General features: G+C 33.3%; 1 protein-coding gene across 5 annotated transcripts; it reads left to right on the top strand.

The window, feature by feature from the left end:
• The first annotated feature begins 134 nt into the window (after positions 1–134).
• Positions 135–6,900, top strand: LOC115708242 (mediator of RNA polymerase II transcription subunit 31). Of its 5 annotated transcripts, none has more exons than XM_061102211.1 (7): positions 135–290; positions 486–583; positions 1,240–1,336; positions 1,539–1,617; positions 1,813–2,078; positions 2,221–2,276; positions 6,882–6,900. In XM_061102211.1, exons 1-6 carry the CDS (start codon positions 244–246, stop codon positions 2,231–2,233), a joined length of 600 nt encoding a protein of 199 aa, XP_060958194.1. In that variant the 5' UTR covers positions 135–243; the 3' UTR covers positions 2,234–2,276; positions 6,882–6,900. The 5 variants fall into 5 exon arrangements, with proteins under 5 accessions (XP_060958194.1, XP_060958189.1, XP_030492319.1 ...); XM_061102206.1 differs by lacking the exon at positions 6,882–6,900 and adding an exon at positions 5,634–6,529; XM_030636459.2 differs by lacking the exon at positions 6,882–6,900 and adding an exon at positions 3,128–3,592.
• Positions 6,901–21,132: the final 14,232 nt, after the last annotated feature.

Here is a 21,132-nt window from a genome sequence, read left to right on the forward strand (position 1 = left end):
GCGAGCAGTTTGTGTAAATTTCTCTTATAAGAAAGTGGTAAAATTATAAATTTGTTCAAGGCCCAAGCCCAAGCCCAAGCCCAAGCCCAGCTGTTAGGCCCATCACCACCATTTCGCGGGGTATTGTCTGCGTGTGTAAGAGTCAGACTGGGTTCTGATTAAGGAGCCTCCCCTTCATCTGTTTCCTTGAATTAATTCCTCAAAAATAATTTGAATTTTTTTCTAAGCTGCTCGAGCTTTTCTATGGCTTCTGGCAAAGATAGTGACGATTCATCCGAATCTCCATCTTCGTAAGCACCAACTCTTTATATTCTTTCTCTCTTTCTCTCTACATTACCCTAATTGAGAAACTGTGGGAAAGGAAATCGAAAAGAAAATTAGTAAAACAAAAATTGATTTTTTTTCCCCTCTTTTAGGTTAATTTTCCTGGTCAATTTTGTAAACAAATTTAGTGTCAAAATTTGAAAATTTATATGATATTGTAGGCAAAAGAGCATATACAAGGATCCAGATGATGGGCGGCAGCGTTTCTTGCTTGAACTGGAGTTTGTTCAATGCCTTGCTAACCCTACTTACATCCATTGTGAGTCTTTTTTCTTCAATTCAGTTCCTTCTTTTTTTTTCACTAGTCAGAAATTTCCGAACTGGCACCCCGCCTGATCGTCAATATCATTTAGAGAGCAGAAAACTATAGAAATTGTGTAGTGTCCAAGAGATTCTTAAGCCATAACTTGTATATTAGGAGCTATTTACTCTCTTTGTGTAGTGTCTATTCTTTAGAGTGTTATAACAGTTAAACAATGTCTTATTAAGTTATTGTAACTATCTATAAGATCGTCACCAAAATGCTTAACCAAGCAAGAAAAGCCTGTGTTCTACATGTTTGATACTGTCATTCTCTCTCTTTCTCTCTTTTTTTTTTTAAACGATGCATGTATCATTGAAATAGTGAGTACAAATATGATGAAAAATATTCTAACAAGTTGCTTATCTGCTTTGAATGTTACGTACAACTAATCCATAAGAGGTCACGGAGTTGTGATACTTTTGGAAAACTAGAAAGCAAACTTGAAATAACCTATAATAAAAATCATAAATCACTAGAGAATGCAATGCTATATTTTTTAAATTTGAATACTTCCGTAAAACTAGAAAGCAAATTTGAAATGACCTATAATGAAAATCCTAAATCATTACAACACTAGAACTACGTTTTTTAAATTTGAATTTCTGGTACAGATTTGGCTCAGAATCGCTATTTTGAAGATGAGGCTTTCATTGGATACTTGAAGTACCTTCAGTATTGGCAGCAGCCGGAGTACATGAAGTTTATAATGTGAGCCAGAACTTTGAAATTATGCTAAGCTAGTAATGTTTTGCTCGTGTTAAGTAAAAGGCATTTCTTAATTATCAGCTGCCGGTGTGGATAAAAAAACTTTGTATTTTATCCTTTCGTATTTTCTTTTTATAAAAAAATTAACTTTGTTGAACTATTTTATCTTAGCTTACTATATTGTTCTTTCTTTTGCTTATCCTAGGTATCCTCATTGCCTATATTTTCTTGAACTTCTCCAAAATGCAAACTTTCGTAATGCAATGGCACATCCTGGCAGCAAGGTTAGTGTTTAATGTTTCTATGTCTTTTCAATTGTCTTTCTTGTTGTTTAGTTGTTGGAAACCTGTTAACTTTATTTTCCCTAAAAAATAACTGAATTGTGTTGAATTCGTTTCTTTATCTCCTCTATGTACCACTTTGTTATCATATTTGTTAAATCAATTGTATGCTTATCTCCTAGTTTTTATCATTTTCAGGAGTTGGCACATAGACAGCAATTTTACTTCTGGAAGAACTACAGAAACAATCGATTAAAGCACATATTACCAAGATCACTTCCCGAACCTCCTGCTCCCACTCCTGTACCACCTCAGCAATCCATGCCACCTGTGGCTGCTTCAACTATTGGAATGGCTGCTGCTCCTGGTCCTGTTCTTTCTCCCATGCAATATGCTAACCCCCAAGGATCTTCTCTTCCAAAAACTGATATGAGGAATACTGGGGCTGATAGAAGAAAGAGAAAGTATGTATAAATAGTTTAGGATTTTATTATTTACCATTGTAGAATGATATCAATAAAGTGCTGTTTTGTGTTGAGAATAAAAAGAGGGAAAGAAAAACACCCAGCGAGTATTCTGATGCATATAATTTGTTTATTGTTGCAGGAAGGATGGTTAGGCTGACATCATTTTTTAAACTGTAATCCAAGATGCTAGATAAGGTAAATGTTGAACATTTCTCGAGCTCATTCATATGAAATAGGATTTCTTGCTAATTATTTATTCAAAATGAAAAAAATGGTTATGCGTCTTAATTGGTGGGGTGAGGATTGCTGAAAACTGTATGGGTTATTACCACAGGAAGCTTGTGGTCATGTGTTACCTTCAAAGGGTTGTCAGTCTATCTGACTCTCTTACACAAACAAGAGATACTTTTCTGAACCACGCCTTTCCTGCCTTTTAAAAAACAACCAGAAAACTAAGGTTGAAAAGAAAATGCATTATGTTTCAAGTAAGTGTAGGCACTATGTCTCGTTTGATCGTCGTTGCAGGTTGACTAGGACCAGCAGCAGAAATACTCTTGGCAGCCTCCCAAATATTTGAAAGAAAAATAAAAAAGGATAGATAATTTTTCTTGTGATAGTATTAATTTTTTCTAGTGTTGGCCCCTTCTTGAAAAAATTAATTTGGCCTCCTCTTTACTTGGCTCCTCATAAAACAAATTTGTGATTTGGCTACTGACTAGGACACCACAAAACAAAGAACACAAGAAAAGGTCAAGGGGCCTGGCCCCTTTGATTTGTTTAGGCATAGCCATATGATATTCTGAATTTCTGATAGGTAATACTACTCAATCAAAACTGATACGGAAACATCTCTTAGGCTTAATATTTTTATTTATGAGCTGTGAGGCAAAATACAGAACGGAGCAAAGCCCGATTTCTAACTAATCAGCTCATCCGATCTACCTAACTTAAATACTCAGCAATCCCAGGGCCTAATTTATCACATTTTATTTCTTCATGTTGGCAGATTTATGAATTTATAGCATGCATTCCTTGTTTAATTGTAGAAAATTTTAATCAAATGAGGCTTCAAGGTTCTTCCAATGGTGAGGAGATTTTGGATTTCAATATATAAATTGGGGAGACACTTGAATGGCGGGTTAGTGACAATGTAGCAGAATCTTACAAGAATTTTAGGCAGTAGTGATCTCTTCACTTGACCATATTTGTTTTCTGTCTAAACTAGTAATATGAAGGGAGTTTTGGGACACAATTTGATGGCACTGTTGTTAGGGGTGGCAATTCGTTTTTGCGGGTCGTGTTTGTGTCGTGTCGAGACCCATGTATAACAGGTATATGTTCGACCCGAACACGACCTGTTTAATAATCGTGTCAGAAAATGAAACTCGAACACGACCCGTTTACAAACGGGTTGACACGACATGACCATTGTAATCCGTTTATAAGCATATTTTGTTTAAACATGTCAACCAATAACACGTTTATAAAGTATTCAACACGTTTATAATCTATTTATGACGTGTTAAAGTATTAAAATAACTTTAAATAGATCATTAACGAGTTAATTGTGTTATCCGTGTTAATCCAAATACGACCCGTGTATTTAACGGGTTAAACGAGTCAATTCGAACACGATCCGAAGCCATTTAGGGGCTGTTTGGAATGGGTTAATGCTAGTAAGGGAATGGTAATGTGAAACATTACCTTGTTTGTTTTGAGGGTTTAGCCTTGGAATGTTATTCCCTTAGTAATATAATTACCCTTGAGGAGGGTAATGTTGATACCTTAAAAAAGGGTAGAATTGAATTATTACCTTCCATTATATTAATTTGAATAGTATTTTTTAATTTATAAATAAATTTAAATACCAATAATATTATCATTTATTATTAACAAAATGTTACGATATATATTTAGTCTGTGAGATCGATTTTTTTTTTTTTTTTTGAACTTGAGTTATTTTTATATTATTAGTAACAATATATATATATATATATTCATTATACATAAATTTTATGTGGATGGTGTCTGTTGACCAAAGTTTTTGGTAACCAATTTAATAAGATAATAATGAGAGCTTTGGGATAATTAATGTAGATGATTTTTACGTGGTTCGGGCATTAATGAGCCGTAGTCCAAGAGTCTATATTATTAATAAGAGTATTTCTTACAGAGAATATTTTTTGTGTGTCTCCTCTCTCTCTCTCTCTCTCTCTCTCTCTCTCTCTCTCTCTCTCTCTCTCTCTTGTTTTTCGATCCCCCTCTTAATTTTCTCAGGGGTATTTATAGAGATAATTGGTGGGAATAAGAAAAAGAGTAACTTGTCTTTGAGAGCCAACTATGGACGAGCACAAGTTTCCAAAAGATAAAATAGGGTAGGGGTGTTCATAAAAACCGAAACCGACCATCAAACCGACCAGATCGTAACCGAATTTTTGGTTCCACGTCATCACCGAATTTGGCGGTCGGTTTCGGTTTCGGCTTTTTTAACATGGCGGTCGGTTTCGGTTTTTGAAAGAAAAAAATAGTTTAACTAAAAAAATTGTCAAAACCGCCAAAAACTGCCTAAAACTGCCAAACCGAAAACCGCCAAAAACTGTACGGTCGGTTTTATACAGTTATAATTTCTAAACGGTCGGTTACGGTTTTCGTAAAATAAAAACCGTAACCGGCCGGTCGGTTATAAAATTTTAAAAACCGACCATAACCGACCGATTTTTACCCCTAAAATAGGGCATGCATTACCTACGTAATAGGCAGCGTTGATGTTAGGTGAGTTAGCCTTCATCCTTCCTTGATTGATGTGATTCTTCATGATGGAGCCGCCACTAGCCCCTTAGATTATCGTGCAATCGCCCTAAATTAGGTTTACGATGTTTGACACATCCTCTTATGGGTGTTCCCAGACGTTTTCTCCATGTTGCATTAAATGCTAAGCGATTGTTCAAGTCAAGCCTTTCTGGCCCGGAGGCGCCTTCTTATGTCTTGACTCCCGGAGGGGAAGGTAGATCTTATGCTCATGTTCGGGAGCTAACAACATGAACCATACTTGCTGCTATTTTACTCTGACTTCCCACTCATCTCCAGGTGACGTGTCTATTTTGTCCACATGTCACACACAGCGACAACCACGTATATTAGGAAATAACCGGGTCCATAAATGACATAGCGAACAAAAATAAATAACATAGTAATAAAATATATAGAAATGTTCATTTTAATTAATAAAAAATACAATAAAATTTAATATTTACTAATTAATAAATATATTTTTTTAATGAATAATTATTTATTTTTATGTATAATTAAAATTAAATAGATATAATAAAAAAATATTTTTATTTTAATATTTTAAAATAATATATAAGATTAATGTACTCAATTAAATTTGTAATTTAATTAATAGGAATATGATTACATATTACCCTAGCCAAACACATTTTACACATTTCCCTACTATCATATTCTTCTTCATAATATTCCCTATAATAAAATTATTTTGAACATCTCGTACCAAACGCAGTAAATTTAAACCCGCTAACTCTCGTGCAGGTTTCGAGCTGTGTTATTGTGTCTCACCTGTTTTATCGGCCATATTGTATGTTAATATAGTTCTTTTATTAATTGGTCTGGTGTGGTCTCTTATTCTATGTCATTACATAAATTATGTGTCTAAAACTCCTACACGAAAAGCCTTCCATATTCTATTTAATTCAACGATTGTTAATCAAATCCATAAATCGATTAGCACGAGAAAAATAAGATAAGAGAAAATGCGAAGATAATGTAGAATAAAAAACATGTTAAGCATGTTCCGTACTCCTCTTTTTCTATCTAGGCATGTATAGTTATGATATCAACGAGTGTATTTAGTCCAACAAAGTTGTCTGTTACTTTTGTCATAATAATTAAAATTTCCCACCAATAATAATAATAATAATAATAATAATAATACCAATTCATTCATGAATATATTTGTTACTCGTTACCGATGCAAATTTGCCTTTTCTTTAACCATTTCTCAATGCAACCCTTTACTTTTTCTTTGACCAATTAGTAGTAATTCTATTTTTCTTTTTTCTTGACAAAAGTAGCAATTCCATTTTGTTTGGCACATTTAACATTGTATTTGTATTTTACTTCTTGCGTTAGGTCAACTATTTAATTAAAAAGTTGAGAAACAGGAGAATAATAATAATAATAATAATAATAATAATAATAATAATAATAATAATAATAATAATTATGAATATCATCAATTATATTCATATAAATAAACCATTAAAAAAAGAGAAGAAAAAAAAAAAACTGATGATTGCAATTTTCTCCATAGAGCTATAGCAGGCTTAATTTAGTTTTAGTATTAAATTGTATGATGACAGCACTATATTAATAGATAAAGACCAGATCAGGATCTGATATTTCTCCAAAATTAAAAAAAATAAAAATGAATGGTTGTACAGACAGACTAGGGTCACGTGATTTACTTGTTTTAGGGAAATTAGTCATAATTATTCCATAATAGAGTATTTTGAATCATTGTTTAATTTGGATAGCGATAAGATTATTCAGTATGAGGTGGCAACCGGCAACCACGCCACATCATCTCCAGTCACCAAGCTTTGAACCTGACTAGAGTACACGCCTCACATTTCAGTTTCCCTTTTCCATTTTTTCAAACAATACAAAAGTGAATTTTCTTCAAAAAGAAAGTTCTTTTTTGTTTGTTTTTCTTTTTTACCAAAACAATAAATAAAGAGAAATTTACATGGTATACTAACTTTTGATATTTTTTTACAGGTAGTATTTTTGACTTTTTTACTGTATTTTTTTTATAAGTTTCATACTGCAGTATACTGTGTTAAGTTTTCACTGTGTTCTACTAGTGTTTTTTTAGTTGTTCTAGTATTTTATAAAAACACAGTACTTTTAAATTTTTGTTCGTGTGACAGTATTTTTGTAAAACTTAACTCAAATTCCAATATTTTTATAAATTTCTCTAAATAAAAGGTTATATCAATATCTATCCACTTCATAGAACGCGGCGATACGATTTGGAATTCAATTTTGGTTGGTTGGGAAATGTCATCTTGGAAGAGTTACTAAAATAATCCTTAAGTCAAGTTGGATTTTTAGCATAAAAATGAAGTTGATGAGTAATAAATAACATTCAAAATTATGATTGCATTAAACAATAAATAAATAAATAGAGACATGGTTTGGTAATATTAATAAAAAATAAGGATGAAATGGTCATTGAAAGAAGCATGTAATCGCAATTTCTGTCATATTAAAAGTGGAGCTGAGTAAATGGTTGGTTGGCTTGACTAAATGGGTTGCTAGCTGACATTTAATTTAAGCAATTAAGCTTCTGGGGCCATATCTCACCTCAGATGCCAAAGCACTTAGATCAGTTGATGCGTATGCTTTTTTTTTTTGAATAGAAACATCCATTTTTTTTTTTAATAGAAACATGCATTTTAGTTTTATTATAAACTTTATTATTTTATTTTTATATAAAAAATAAATATCATATAAGTTTCAAATAACAAACAATTAATATAATAATTTTTTTTTTATATATATATGAAAATATAAAAATTATTAATTTAAATAATAATAATTAAAAAAAATAAATCTAATTAAATTTTATCAATTTTTTTAATAGAATTCAATTCAAATTTGATTTAGACTTGTATCATATTTAAATTTAAATTCTATCCTTTTTTAATTTAAACTCTATCATATTTTGTGTAAGTTTTAACAATTAATTTTAGTAAAACAATAATGAAAAAGAAAAAAATATTAAATAAATAATTTTTGTTGGATTACACTTTATATATAAAGATTTTAATTTTAATTCTATCGTATTTTTTAATTTAAATTCTATTATATTTTTTATAATAGTATTAGTTTTAATAGTTAACTTTAATGAAAAAAAATCTTAAATTAATAATTTTGGTTAAATAAAGTTTCACTTTATATATATATAAATATATAAAAGTATATATAATATTTATTTATTTAAGGGAAACTTTAATAATATATATAAAGATATTTACATTTTAATAATATAGTATGTTTGCATAATTATTAAAAAATGTATTATTTAAATAATTTAGAGATAAAAAACAGAAAAATTAATTGTAGTATAATGTAAAAGATTAAGCTAAATTAAATAAATAAAAAAAGCTACTTAAGATTTTTGAACTTTGACATGTATCAAATTTGAGCTTTTCTGTTTAAAATTCCTTTTGAATTTTCATTTAATTTTATTAATTCGATGATTGTCTATGTATTAAAATATGCTCTCCAAACTTTGATATTTACTAAATCACCCCTTTCAAACTGTAACATATACCAAATCATGTCCCCTCAATTTTGATTCATGTTAAGACTTTTCTCACTCAAATTAGACAAAAAATTTTAAATTTAACAATCTCAATAATTCATTAAAACTTTGAACAACTTTAAAAATTCAAAAACAGATTTGATACATGTCAAAGGTTGAAGGCAAAATTCCTATGTTTTGGGTTATATATTTGAAAGTTCCATCAACTTCTCTATTCTATCTTTCAAAATACATCATCAAAACTTTCTTTTCATTATTTTACCTTTTATATTATAACATACATCATATATTTTATTCTTTTTAAATATATAATATTAATATATATTTGTATATTTTAAAAAAACCTAATATATTTGTATTCACATTTAAAAAAAATGTTAAAATATTAAAATAATTAATAAAATATATTTAGAGCATTCAATAATATTTTATAATATTTATAGCATGAACATTAAACTTTAAAAAAAATGAAAAAAAAAAGTGTAGATCATGCAAATTTTTAATTTCATGGGAGTATACAAGGAGCTTTTTACCCATAAGTTCTTCTCAAATATTAACTTATTGTAAATGTTGTGCATATATATATATATATATCACTTTTGTCTCTACATCCAATATATAAACATATAAATAAATAAATCACAAAACTTTTTTTTATCCAAACAGATGATTTATTTAAAGCAAAACAGAGCATTAAAACTCAAAGTTTGTAGTGACAACAAGGGATGCCACTTCCCTAACAGAACACATTTTAAAACATTTATTTGATGCAGCCCACCCACGCTGCAAGAGAGTGGACTTCACCATTGAGGTTGCGAGATATCCAACAGAGTTTAACATTCTCAATCCGAAACAAGCAGTCCAGTGGAATCAAAGACACTCCGAGCTTTCCACTCCGGGCAGGACCCAGCCAACAATCCATTCACTGCAATTTGGCAGTCCGAGAAGATGGAGATGGACGCCCAACCAGAAAACAGGGCCCGACGGCACGCCTGCTGTATCGCAACCAGCTCCGCCTCAAGTGGGAGCTCACCACACTCTTACAATTTTAAGAGCGTGGTGAGCTCTCCCCTTGAAGCTTATGTCCTACTATTATAAAGTTTCTTATTGAAAACTTACATTATGTAGTGTTTGAAAATGGACTTTTTTTTTTCACAATGAAAATCTAATTGGTACAATTTTACTTATATGTATCCAATGAACATTCAATATTTTTAATTCAATTTAATCTATACAATTTATTGGATAAACTATAATATAGATATGATATAATACTAATATATTCTTGAAAAATTACACAAACAATTTTTTGAATAATAAACAAAATTATAATTCACTGCTGGCGTTATTATCATTTTTTTTTCTTTTCCATAACAATGATTATCATGTTATGTAGTCCATCACGGCCATTTTACTAACATTGAGGAGAAGGGATATTTTAGTAATTTCATGAGTTCTATTTACACCCTATAAATTTATAAATACACTCTATTACTAAAAAAATATAAACTTAAATAATTTTTAAAAAGTACTCTTAATATTTTTTTAAATTTTTTTTCTTCACATTAAATAATGTTAATTTCAATACTTATTTTGATCTCATTTTCATATTTTTTTCTAAATCATGTATATTTTTTTTTTCCTAAGAAAATTTCATATAATTTTTTATTTTAATTTTTTTTCCATAATATTTAAAATATAATTTAATTTTGCTTGATAGGAATATTTTTAAGAATATGAATTGAAAGAAAAAAGTTAAAAAAAACTTAGTATAATTAAAGATATACATTTTATATAAAATAAAAATTATTAAAATAGGTGTCTTTAGAAATTTTTGGGGGTGTAACTAATATTTCCCTTCTAAAAAAGGAGTTATATTTGCATCCCATAAAATTATAAATACACTTCATTATTAAAAAAAATATAAACTTAAATAATTTTAAAAAATTTCTCTTAATAGTTTTTGTTAAAAAAAAATTTCTTCACATTATTTTATGTTAATTTCAATATTTATTTTAATTTTATTTTTCATAATTTTTTCTAACTCATGATTATAATTTTTTATTTTTTTTTAAAAAAAAATTACATATAGTTTTTTATTTTAATTTTTTTGTCATAATATTCAAAATATAATTATTTTTACTTTGTAAAGTCTTTTTTTGGCAAGTTAGGTGACAAAATAATTTTTCCTTTTTATGGTAAGATTGCTATGCATTCATTTTCGAAATCTTACCTCTTTTATTCGGTTATAAGTTGCCATTTTCCTTGTTTGGAAAGTTGCACTTTCAGCTGAACTTTCCTTTGTTGAAAACTTCTCAAAAGAGAAGGAATTCTCTTTTGGAAAGTTGTCCTTTTAAGGGAAACTTTGATTATTGCCTTTTCCTTATTAATTTCGATTGTATCTTGATACAATCAGAATATCTAATCTGTTTTTGGCAGGAATCAAGCTTTGAAAGAAGATCGGACCCGATTTTAGTAAGTTTCCGTTTCTGCGTATCTGCTTCGTCAGCAACCGAATCTGTTGTAGCAGATCATGTTTGTTTTTGGAAAGTTTTTGTACAGCTGCTAATTCGAACTTGTGGTTGCCTCTTTGGTTTCTATGATCTATAAATAGAGCCTAGAGAGCAACCATTCGAATTACCTCTTCCATTATTCATTTTCTACATTTATCTTTTGAGAGAAGAGAGTCTTTCTTTGTTTTGTGAGAGCCTAGTTGTTCATCTAGGTTCTAGTTGTTCTATTTCTGTTCTTACTCTATCCTAGAGGTTGTGAAGAACTACTTGACTGAACAAGAGATTGGTCTTCGGGAGAAGACTTGATAAAGCCTTACTTCGGGAGGAAGTAAGCACTTGGTCTTCGGGAGAAGACTTGTTGAAGCCTTACTTCGGGAGGAAGTAAGCACTTGGTCTTCGGGAGAAGACTTGCTAAAGCCTTACTTCGGGAGGAAGTAAGCACTCACACTTCAAAGACGAAGGGAGTTCGGGCTTGAAGGTGTTTCAAGAAGTCAGATTCATAAAGTGGATTACAAAGGATTGCGGCAATACTTTAGAGGGAGTCTAAACTTGTTTAAGTCAATTGTCTTTGTAATTTTGATACTTTATTAATTGATTTCATTCTCTGGGCGTGGCCCCGTGGACTAGGAGTGTTCGTGAGAACACTGATACCACGTATAAATCTCTTGTGTCAAGTTATTTATTTTTCTGCAAATATTTTATATTACGCTTCGTTCGTCTTTGTAGCGAATTACTTTTGCGTCGCAAACGCTTACAGTTTTTTTATATTTTCTTATATACAACTGACATTTGCAAAAACACGGTTTTTCAATTGGTATCAGAGCGGGACACTAAACTCTTAGTGTGGTCCTATAACGTTTTTGTTAGAATGTCATTTTTTGCAGAAGGAAGTTCTATTTCTAGACCACCATTGCTTAATGACTCTAACTATCCTTACTGGAAAGTTAGAATGAGAGCCTTCATCAAATCTCAAGATGAGAAGGCGTGGAGAATGGTTCTATCAGGTTGGTCTCCTCCAGTTGAGACAGATTCTTCAGGTAATATTATTATAAAATCTGAATTGGAATGGTCTATTGAAGATGATAAACTATCTGCCTACAATAGCAAAGCCTTGCATGCTATCTTTAATGGTGTAGGTGAGGGTTACATTAAACTTATATCATCTTGTGTTTCTGCTAAGGAAGCTTGGGAGATCCTTCAAACTCAGTTTGAAGGAACTTCTGATGTGAAAAGATCTAGATTTATCATGCTTCAAACTAAATTTGATGAGCTTAGAATGTCTGATAATGAAACTTTAACTGAATTCTATGAAAAATTATCTGACATTGCTAATGAATATTTTGCTCTTGGAGAAAAGCTTGATGACTCTGTTCTTGTGAGAAAAATTGTTAGAGTTCTCCCAGAAAGGTTTGATACGAAACTTTTGGCAATGGAGGAAGCTAAAGATTTTAGCACTATGAAAGTGGAAGAATTGATGGGTTCCTTACGTACTTTTGAATTAAATCAACAGATTAAACAAAAGGACAAACCCAAATCCATTGCTGATAAAGGTAAAAGTATTGCTTTGAAAGTTGCTGATAATGAAAATTCTGATAGTGAATGTGATGATGAGATTGCTTTATTAACTAAGAATTTTCAGAAATATATGAAAAAGATGGGAAATAAAAAGAATATTTCGAAAGGTTCAAAAGGTAATACTTTCATTAAACCTTCTGTCTCTAACAAAAAGGGAATTCAGTGCAGGGAATGTGAAGGTTTTGGGCATATTCAATCTGAGTGTGCAAACACTTTGAAAAAGAATAAGAAAAGTTTCAATGTCACTTGGAGTGATGATGAAACCGAAAGTGATGAAGATATTCGAAAATGTTGACCTACCCTCTGTTATGACTAATGTGTGATGTGATTCACAGGTGACAGATAGATTGGTATGTCCGAATAATACCACCAAACAAGAGGAATCGATTCGGATGAGTGCGAAATCCGTGAAGAATCTCTTGCTGAATCATACAAAGTCATGTATGAAAAATGGATTCAGGTTGCTTCTGAAAATAGAGAGTTGAATAAATTGAATAAAAAATTGTCTCATCAGATTGAAATGTGTGAGTTGAAAATAAAAGATTATGAGACAAGTGTTTGTGATAAAGATGAAAAAATCTCTCTATTGAAGAAGGAACTTGAAAATTTTAAGAAAAATGTTCAAATGCTTAATCCTGGATCTTCTATTTTTGAAAAAGCTCAGAATGCAGGTCAAAGAGGTTTTGCAGGCCTTGGTTCTAATGGAATGGAAAGTTCTGGAGTCACGAAGTTTGTAAAAGCTAGTGTTCCAACGAATCACCATGAGGCTACAAACTCTGCCGTAACAGTTTCACAGCCTGTGGCAGCAAGAACAGCTTCTGATGCTGCAAAATCTCCAGGATTTTCGAAAAGGGTAAGATCTCAGGTAAAAAGATTTGTTCCCATTTGTCATTTTTGTGGTAGAAAAGGACATATCAGACCTAAATGTTTCACATTGAACAACCTGTTTAAAACAAATTATTTTGATAATTTGAAAAAATCTCAAAAGAAACATAAAGGTTTGAAACAAATATGGGTGAAAAAGAAGTGTCTAGTGGTTTTTACGATAAAGCTATTGCATCTCAAATGTGGTATTTTGACAGTGGTTGCTCTAGACATATGACAGGTGACAAGGATTTTTTGACTAACATACGGCCCATGCAATGTGGAGAAGTCACTTTTGGTAATGGCTTATCAGGAAAAGTTGTTGGTATGGGAACTCTAAATTTTGAAGGGTTACCTATACTGAAAAATGTAATGTTAGTTGAAGGACTGAGGGCTAATTTACTTAGCATCAGTCAAATCTGTGATCAAGGGTTTACTGTTTCTTTTGATAGTGATCATTGCTATGTTATGAATGATGACAATGAATGTATATTGCAAGGATTTCGATCCAATGATAACTGTTACACTCTAACCCCTGTGTTTACTTGTCACTCAGCTATCAACAACACCACAGATCTGTGGCATGCCAAGCTTGGGCATATTAATTTTAAAAACCTGAAAAAACTGTCAAATGCAGGTATTGTTCGAGGTCTTCCCAAGCTTGGTAAGGAAAGTGAAGGTAAGTGTGAACCGTGTCAACTTGGAAAGCAGTTAAAAATCACACACAAGCCTGTGTCTGATATCAATACCTCAAAGGTATTGGAATTGCTTCACATGGATCTTATGGGTCCAATCCAAGTTGAAAGTTTGAATGGTAAACGATATATCTTTGTGTGTGTTGATGATTTCTCTCGTTTTACTTGGGTAGATTTCTTAAGAGAAAAATCTGACACTTTTGATGCCTTTAAAACTACGTGTCCGAGATTAAGAGTTGAGAAAGGTTGTAATATTGGAAAAATTGTTCGAATTCGAAGTGATCATGGTAAGGAGTTTGAAAATTTCGTGTATGATGATTTTTGCAAGTCTACGGGTATAACTCATGAATTTTCGGCTCCCAAAACTCCTCAACAAAATGGAGTTGTTGAGAGGAAGAATCGAACTTTGCGAGAAATGGCAAGAGTGATGTTAAATAGCAAGAAGTTGACAAAGCGATTATGGGCTGAAGCTATTAACACAGCTTGCTACATAATAAACAGAGTGTTTATTCGTCCAGGTACCTCAAAAACATCTTATGAAATCTGGAAAGGTAAGCGCCCCAATGTAAGTCATTTTCATGTTTTTGGATGTGTGTGTTATGTCTATAGAGATCGTGAGCATATTGGTAAATTTGATGCTAAAAGTGATGTTGGTGTGTTTATTGGATATTCCTTAAACAGTAGAGCTTATCGTGTTTATAACATGAGAACTCAAAGCTGTTTTGGAATCGGCTAATGTGGTTGTTGATGATTTTAGAGATTTTTCGAGTTTTCCACGAAGCCAAGATAGATAGTCTCATGGATATTCCTCCAAAAGTTGTAACAACGGATCCCGATGCGGCGGAACCCATTGCCGATGCCGCAAATGACGAATCCGTCGTCGCAACCGAAACTCGGAGAACCGAACCATCTATCTTGACTCATCCAAACATCATCACCGACTCTATTCGAAAGAACCAAGCACCGAGTCAAACCGAATCATCCAAAAGATCTCATCCTTGGAAATCCTGAAGAAAGCATGGTAACTCGCGAGAAGGTATATTAATTTAATCAGCTTTCTTTGCTTTGTTTCTCAATATGAACCGAAAAATGTGAAGGAAGCCATGACCTTTGAGGAATGGCTCAATGCAATGCAAGAGGAACTCAACCAATTTGTTCGCAACAAGGTATGGATTTTGGTCCGAAGACCAAAAGGTATAAATGTTATTGGAACAAAGTGGTTGTTTAAAAATAAAAGTGATGAGTTCGGTACAATTGTAAGAAACAAGGCTCGTTTGGTGGCACAAGGGTACACTCGGGTAGAAGGTATTGATTTTGATGAAACTTTTGCTCCCGTTGCAAGATTAGAATCAATACGTTTACTTTTATGTATTGCTTGTATTCTCAATATTAAATTGTTTCAAATGGATGTGAAATCTGCCTTCCTTAATGGTATTTTGAATGAGGAAGTTTATGTTGAGCAACCAAAAGGATTCGAAGATCCTCAATTTCCAGACCATGTATACAAACTTGAAAAAGCTTTGTATGGTGCGAAACAAGCTCCTCGAGCTTGGTATGAAAGGTTGACTCAATTTTTACTTTCTCATGGCTATCACAGAGGTAGTGTGGATAAAACTCTTTTCATCAAACATATAAAATCTGATTTTATCATTGCTCAAATTTATGTTGATGATATAGTTTTTGGGTCTACATCTAACCATGAAGTGCAGGTATTTGTTGATCAAATGAAAAGTGAATTTGGAATGAGCATGGTTGGTGAGCTTAATTTCTTTCTTGGTCTTCAAGTGAGACAAATGGAAGGAGGTACATTTGTATCTCAAAGCAAGTATGCTAAGAACCTTGTCAAGAAATTTGGCCTTGAATCGGCTAAGGTAAGTACTCCTATGAGCACCACACTGAAATTAACAAAAGATGAGAATGGAGTAAAGGTAGACACTACACTCTATCGTAGCATGATTGGAAGTCTTTTGTATTTAACTGCTAGTCGCCCTGATATATGTTACAGTGTGGGAGTGTGTGCTAGATATCAAAGTAATCCTATGGAATCTCATGTATCGAGTTTGTAAAAAGGATTATTAGATATGTTAATTGCACTCCTGATTATGGAATTTGGTACTCGAAAGATACCAATTCAAATCTTGCTTGTTTTAGTGATGCGAATTGGGCGAAATGCCGATGATCGAAAGAGCACAAGTGGAGGGTGTTTCTTCCTTGGGAATAATCTAGTATCTTGGCATAGCAAGAAACAGAATTCCATCTCCTTATCCACCGCCGAAGCCGAGTACATAGGCTTGGCAGTTGTTGCACTCAACTATTGTGGTTGAAACAAATGTTGATTGATTATGGGTTTGATTTGGGTGTTTTGACTATTTTTTGTGACAATACTAGTGCCATAAATATTTCCAAAAATCCTGTTCAACACTCAAGAACAAAGCACATTGATATAAGACACCACTTTATTAGGGAACTTGTTGAAAATAAATCATTGCAATTAGAATATGTTGATACTGAAAAACAAATAGCTGATATTTTCACAAAGGCCCTAGATGCAAGTCGCTTTGACTCCCTCAGAAAGTCGTTGGGAGTTTGCATTGTTTAATTTTATCTGTTCATCATTCGTGTACAATAGTGTTGTGTGATTCTTCTCTAGCTCTAATTCTTCCATCATTGTTTTTGACAAATCATGTTTATGCTTTTGGAATATAATTAGTTAGGATCTCTGTCTGATCATACTTTGTGATGTTGTGTTAAAAGATTCATGTTACTCTTTATTTGTGTCTGGGATTAAATAATGTTCTTATACAGAGTTGAGCAATTTTTGTTTCATGCTTGTCAGGCCCCTTGCTGGAATAGAGCTACCCATACTGAAGTGTGAAAGCCATCTGATGAGTAAGCTGGAACATTGTAATTGGCAACTATGATGAGGATGCACTACCATAGAAAAGGGCTACCTTCAGTATGGTGTGAAAGCATCCAGTTGCGGGATCAATTTGAAAAAGGCGAAAATGAAAAATCATGCCAAGGACAATGATCCTATTTTCACTGCACACACTTATGTCTGACAAGTGTGTTCAACTCTGTAAGTCTCCTCTATTAAAATTAAAGTAATAATCCTGGTTCACAATTCTTAGTAACATGCATATCTTTTTCCTCAACATCAATTAAGTATGATCATCTCATGAGATTCTAATTAGTTATTTTCCTTGAAAGCATAACATGTAATCTACTTTGTCAATTGTCAATGATATTTGATTTCTCTGCTTGATTCGAATCACATATACTCACTGTACACATTATTTTTTTTGTTTCAATGTTATTTTAAAATAAAAAAAAAAAAAAAAAAAAAGAGGGAGGCGTGTGACTTGCTTCATGGGTCAAGGAAAATCTTGTGCATAAATGGTAAGTATCAACATTCATTCTTTCTTTGATTTATTATGATATTTTTGCAAGTAAAGATTAATCTTTATATGGTAATGTGTCTTTATTCTTGAAAGATTGCTTTATTTTTGGAAAAATTTGTTGGCATTTCTAGTTTCCTTTTATTTTTCTAAAAAAAAAAAAAGGAAAGGGGAAAGGAGTTGAGAAGTGGGCGGTTTCCTCTTTTGGTTCATGGGCTGGCGGTTTCATTTTGAATTTTCAAAATTGGTTTCCTTTTTCTTGTTTTGATTCCAAGGTTATATAAACCAAATTTTGTCACTTATTTCACCACCTACCCGAACCCCCTTTCTTGTTTCTCTGTCAAACACTATTCATCTTCTCTTTCAGTTTCAAAATGGTGAGAACCAAGAATCTAGGGCACTCAAAAAAATTAGAAGAAACCGTCCCAACTCCTTCTAGTGCACCCCCTGCTGCCTCAGTTCCTCCTCCTGCTGTTGCAAAGCCTGGAGATTCATCGCTTCCCCAGCGTGAATCTCAAGCCGTGAAGCCAAAACGTCCACCCAAGCAAGTTGCTCGCAAATCTGTAAGGCCCTATCGCACCTGGACTTCGTCGTCTGAATCCTCGAAGGAATCTCCTCCTCCATTGGCTGTTCCTCCTCCCCGTTGCATCAATGGCCGGCACCACTCCAACGAGCCCTTCCACTCGAACTCGAGCCCAAGAAGCCTCGGCTGAGAAAGAACTTCAAGCCTCTCAATCTCGAGAGAAGTACGCTCCTCCACGAAGAAACTCAAGACCAATCCTCCTCGGCTTCCTCGAGTTCCGAGTTCGAAGAAGAGGATCCAATGGAAGTCTCTTCGGACAAATCGGTTTCTCGCATGCGAGAAGGACGGTGAGGACACGAGAACTCGAGCCGAGCCTCCTCGTTCAAAAGCGCTTCGCAAAGAAAGGCCTCTGCCGTCGCCAAAGGCAAGCGGCCATGGAAGATCCTCCATCTGGTAATATTCCTTCCTCTATCTCTGGCTGTCCAACTTTTTACTATCGAGACAATGAGCGTGACTGGAATCTTTATGCAACTCGTAAGTTTGAAAGTGAGAGGAATTATGATTTGCATGCCCATCGTGTATATGGTATTGTGAAGTTCATTCAATTTCATCAATGGGAACACACTCTTACTGGTTTTATTGGTTACATTGCTAACATTGTTAAAGAGTTTTATGCTAATCTTACTGATGATTTCCTTGATGAGAACTCTGGGCGTATAGAAGAGTGTATGTTAGAGGTCCTTTGGTTCTCATTTTACGAAAAGGACATTGCTCGGGCTGCAATTGCACGAGAATGTCTCCAATCTTGTGATGTCCATGGATCGTGACTTGATGCACTCGAACTCACCGGAGCTCGTTCGTAGTGAAACCAGGGGAGAGTCTTCGAATTACTCACCTCACTTTTGCTCATGCTTCCCTTATGCGGTTTGCACTAAGCAATTGGGTTCCAAATTCGAACAAGACCGTGGTGTCTCAAGAAGTGGCTACTCTCCTATACCGCATCACCTCTGGAACTTCCATTGATCTAGCCTCTCATATTCTCAACCAGATTGTCTCCTTTCGAAGAGGTAAAAAGCCAACCTTCAAACTTGTATTTCCAAATCTCATCTATAAGGTTTTATCTTCCCAGAAGAATGTGGCCCAAGAACATGAAACTCTTGAGCCTCCCATCACTGGTCCCACATTCCAACCTTCTGAATACTTTGATGGTGGGTTCCAAAAACGGCCAAAGGCTAGTCCGCCGCTGCTTCGCCGGTGCAAGTTCGAGCTCTGCCGCAGCTCCTGGAAGTCAAGTCTGAACTTCAGAATGTGTACACTCGCCTTGAAGCAATGGCTGATGTCCAGCTTGACATGTCCAGGCAACTGACCACCTTGATTAAACTCTCCAAAAATTAAAGTGTTTAGTTTGTTTCTTTTTACTTAAACTTTGGTATATTTTTGTTCTTTGTTTACTTTGGCACTCCGATAAACAAAAAGGGGGAGAGATATTTATTTTTTGATTTTTTGCCCAACTCTGGACCCTCTTTTTCAGGGGGAGTTGTGGTTTGTTAGTACTTGTGAACTTAATGTTCCTTTTATTTAAAGTTAGCATGCTCTTTGTTTTTATTGTGATATTCGATTGTGTTGCTCAGGGGGAGAAGTATTTTTTGCTCTTGCTAACTTTGCATTGCAGGTACTTTATGGTAAAAATTATTTTGTTCATCTAAAGTGCCAAAGGGGGAGATTGTAAAGTCTTTTTTTGGCAAGTTAGGTGACAAAATAATTTTTCCTTTTTATGGTAAGATTGCTATGCATTCATTTTCGAAATCTTACCTCTTTTATTCGGTTATAAGTTGCCATTTTCCTTGTTTGGAAAGTTGCACTTTCAGCTGAACTTTCCTTTGTTGAAAACTTCTCAAAAGAGAAGGAATTCTCTTTTGGAAAGTTGTCCTTTTAAGGGAAACTTTGATTATTGCCTTTTCCTTATTAATTTCGATTGTATCTTGATACAATCAGAATATCTAATCTGTTTTTGGCAGGAATCAAGCTTTGAAAGAAGATCGGACCCGATTTTAGTAAGTTTCCGTTTACAGGCAGATCTGCTTCGTCAGCAACCGAATCTGTTGTAGCAGATCATGTTTGTTTTTGGAAAGTTTTTGTACAGCTGCTAATTCGAACTTGTGGTTGCCTCTTTGGTTTCTATGATCTATAAATAGAGCCTAGAGAGCAACCATTCGAATTACCTCTTCCATTATTCATTTTCTACATTTATCTTTTGAGAGAAGAGAGTCTTTCTTTGTTTTGTGAGAGCCTAGTTGTTCATCTAGGTTCTAGTTGTTCTATTTCTGTTCTTACTCTATCCTAGAGGTTGTGAAGAACTACTTGACTGAACAAGAGATTGGTCTTCGGGAGAAGACTTGATAAAGCCTTACTTCGGGAGGAAGTAAGCACTTGGTCTTCGGGAGAAGACTTGTTGAAGCCTTACTTCGGGAGGAAGTAAGCACTTGGTCTTCGGGAGAAGACTTGCTAAAGCCTTACTTCGGGAGGAAGTAAGCACTCACACTTCAAAGACGAAGGGAGTTCGGGCTTGAAGGTGTTTCAAGAAGTCAGATTCATAAAGTGGATTACAAAGGATTGCGGCAATACTTTAGAGGGAGTCTAAACTTGTTTAAGTCAATTGTCTTTGTAATTTTGATACTTTATTAATTGATTTCATTCTCTGGGCGTGGCCCCGTGGACTAGGAGTGTTCGTGAGAACACTGATACCACGTATAAATCTCTTGTGTCAAGTTATTTATTTTTCTGCAAATATTTTATATTCTCGTTCTTTGTATGAGAATTACTTTCTGTCGCAAACGCTTACAGTTTTTTTATATTTTCTTATATACAACTGACATTTGCAAAAACACGGTTTTTCATACTTGATAGACATATTTTTTAAGAATACGAATTAGAAGAAAAAAGTTAAAAAAAATCTTAGTATAATTAAAGATATTAATTTTATAAAAAATAAAAAATTATTAAAATTGGGTGTTTTTAAAAATTTTTGGAGTAAATAAAATTTACTTCTAAAAATATCGTTTTTAAGATTTTTTTTTTTTTAAAAAAAAAATCGTTTTTAAGTTTAAACGAAAGTGTAGTCTTCTTGGGCT

Source organism: Cannabis sativa, chromosome 1, assembly GCF_029168945.1.
Source record: "Cannabis sativa cultivar Pink pepper isolate KNU-18-1 chromosome 1, ASM2916894v1, whole genome shotgun sequence".
Lineage (NCBI taxonomy): Eukaryota > Viridiplantae > Streptophyta > Magnoliopsida > Rosales > Cannabaceae > Cannabis > Cannabis sativa.

Bases quoted from the DNA above. Each gene is read 5' to 3' on its own strand.
- LOC115708242 (XM_061102211.1), top strand. From the start codon at position 244: ATGGCTTCTGGCAAAGATAGTGACGATTCATCCGAATCTCCATCTTC. The intron at 1,337-1,538 runs GTGAGCCAGAAC...TGCTTATCCTAG, and splicing joins GAGTACATGAAGTTTATAAT to GTATCCTCATTGCCTATATT. The intron at 1,618-1,812 runs GTTAGTGTTTAA...TATCATTTTCAG, and splicing joins TGGCACATCCTGGCAGCAAG to GAGTTGGCACATAGACAGCA.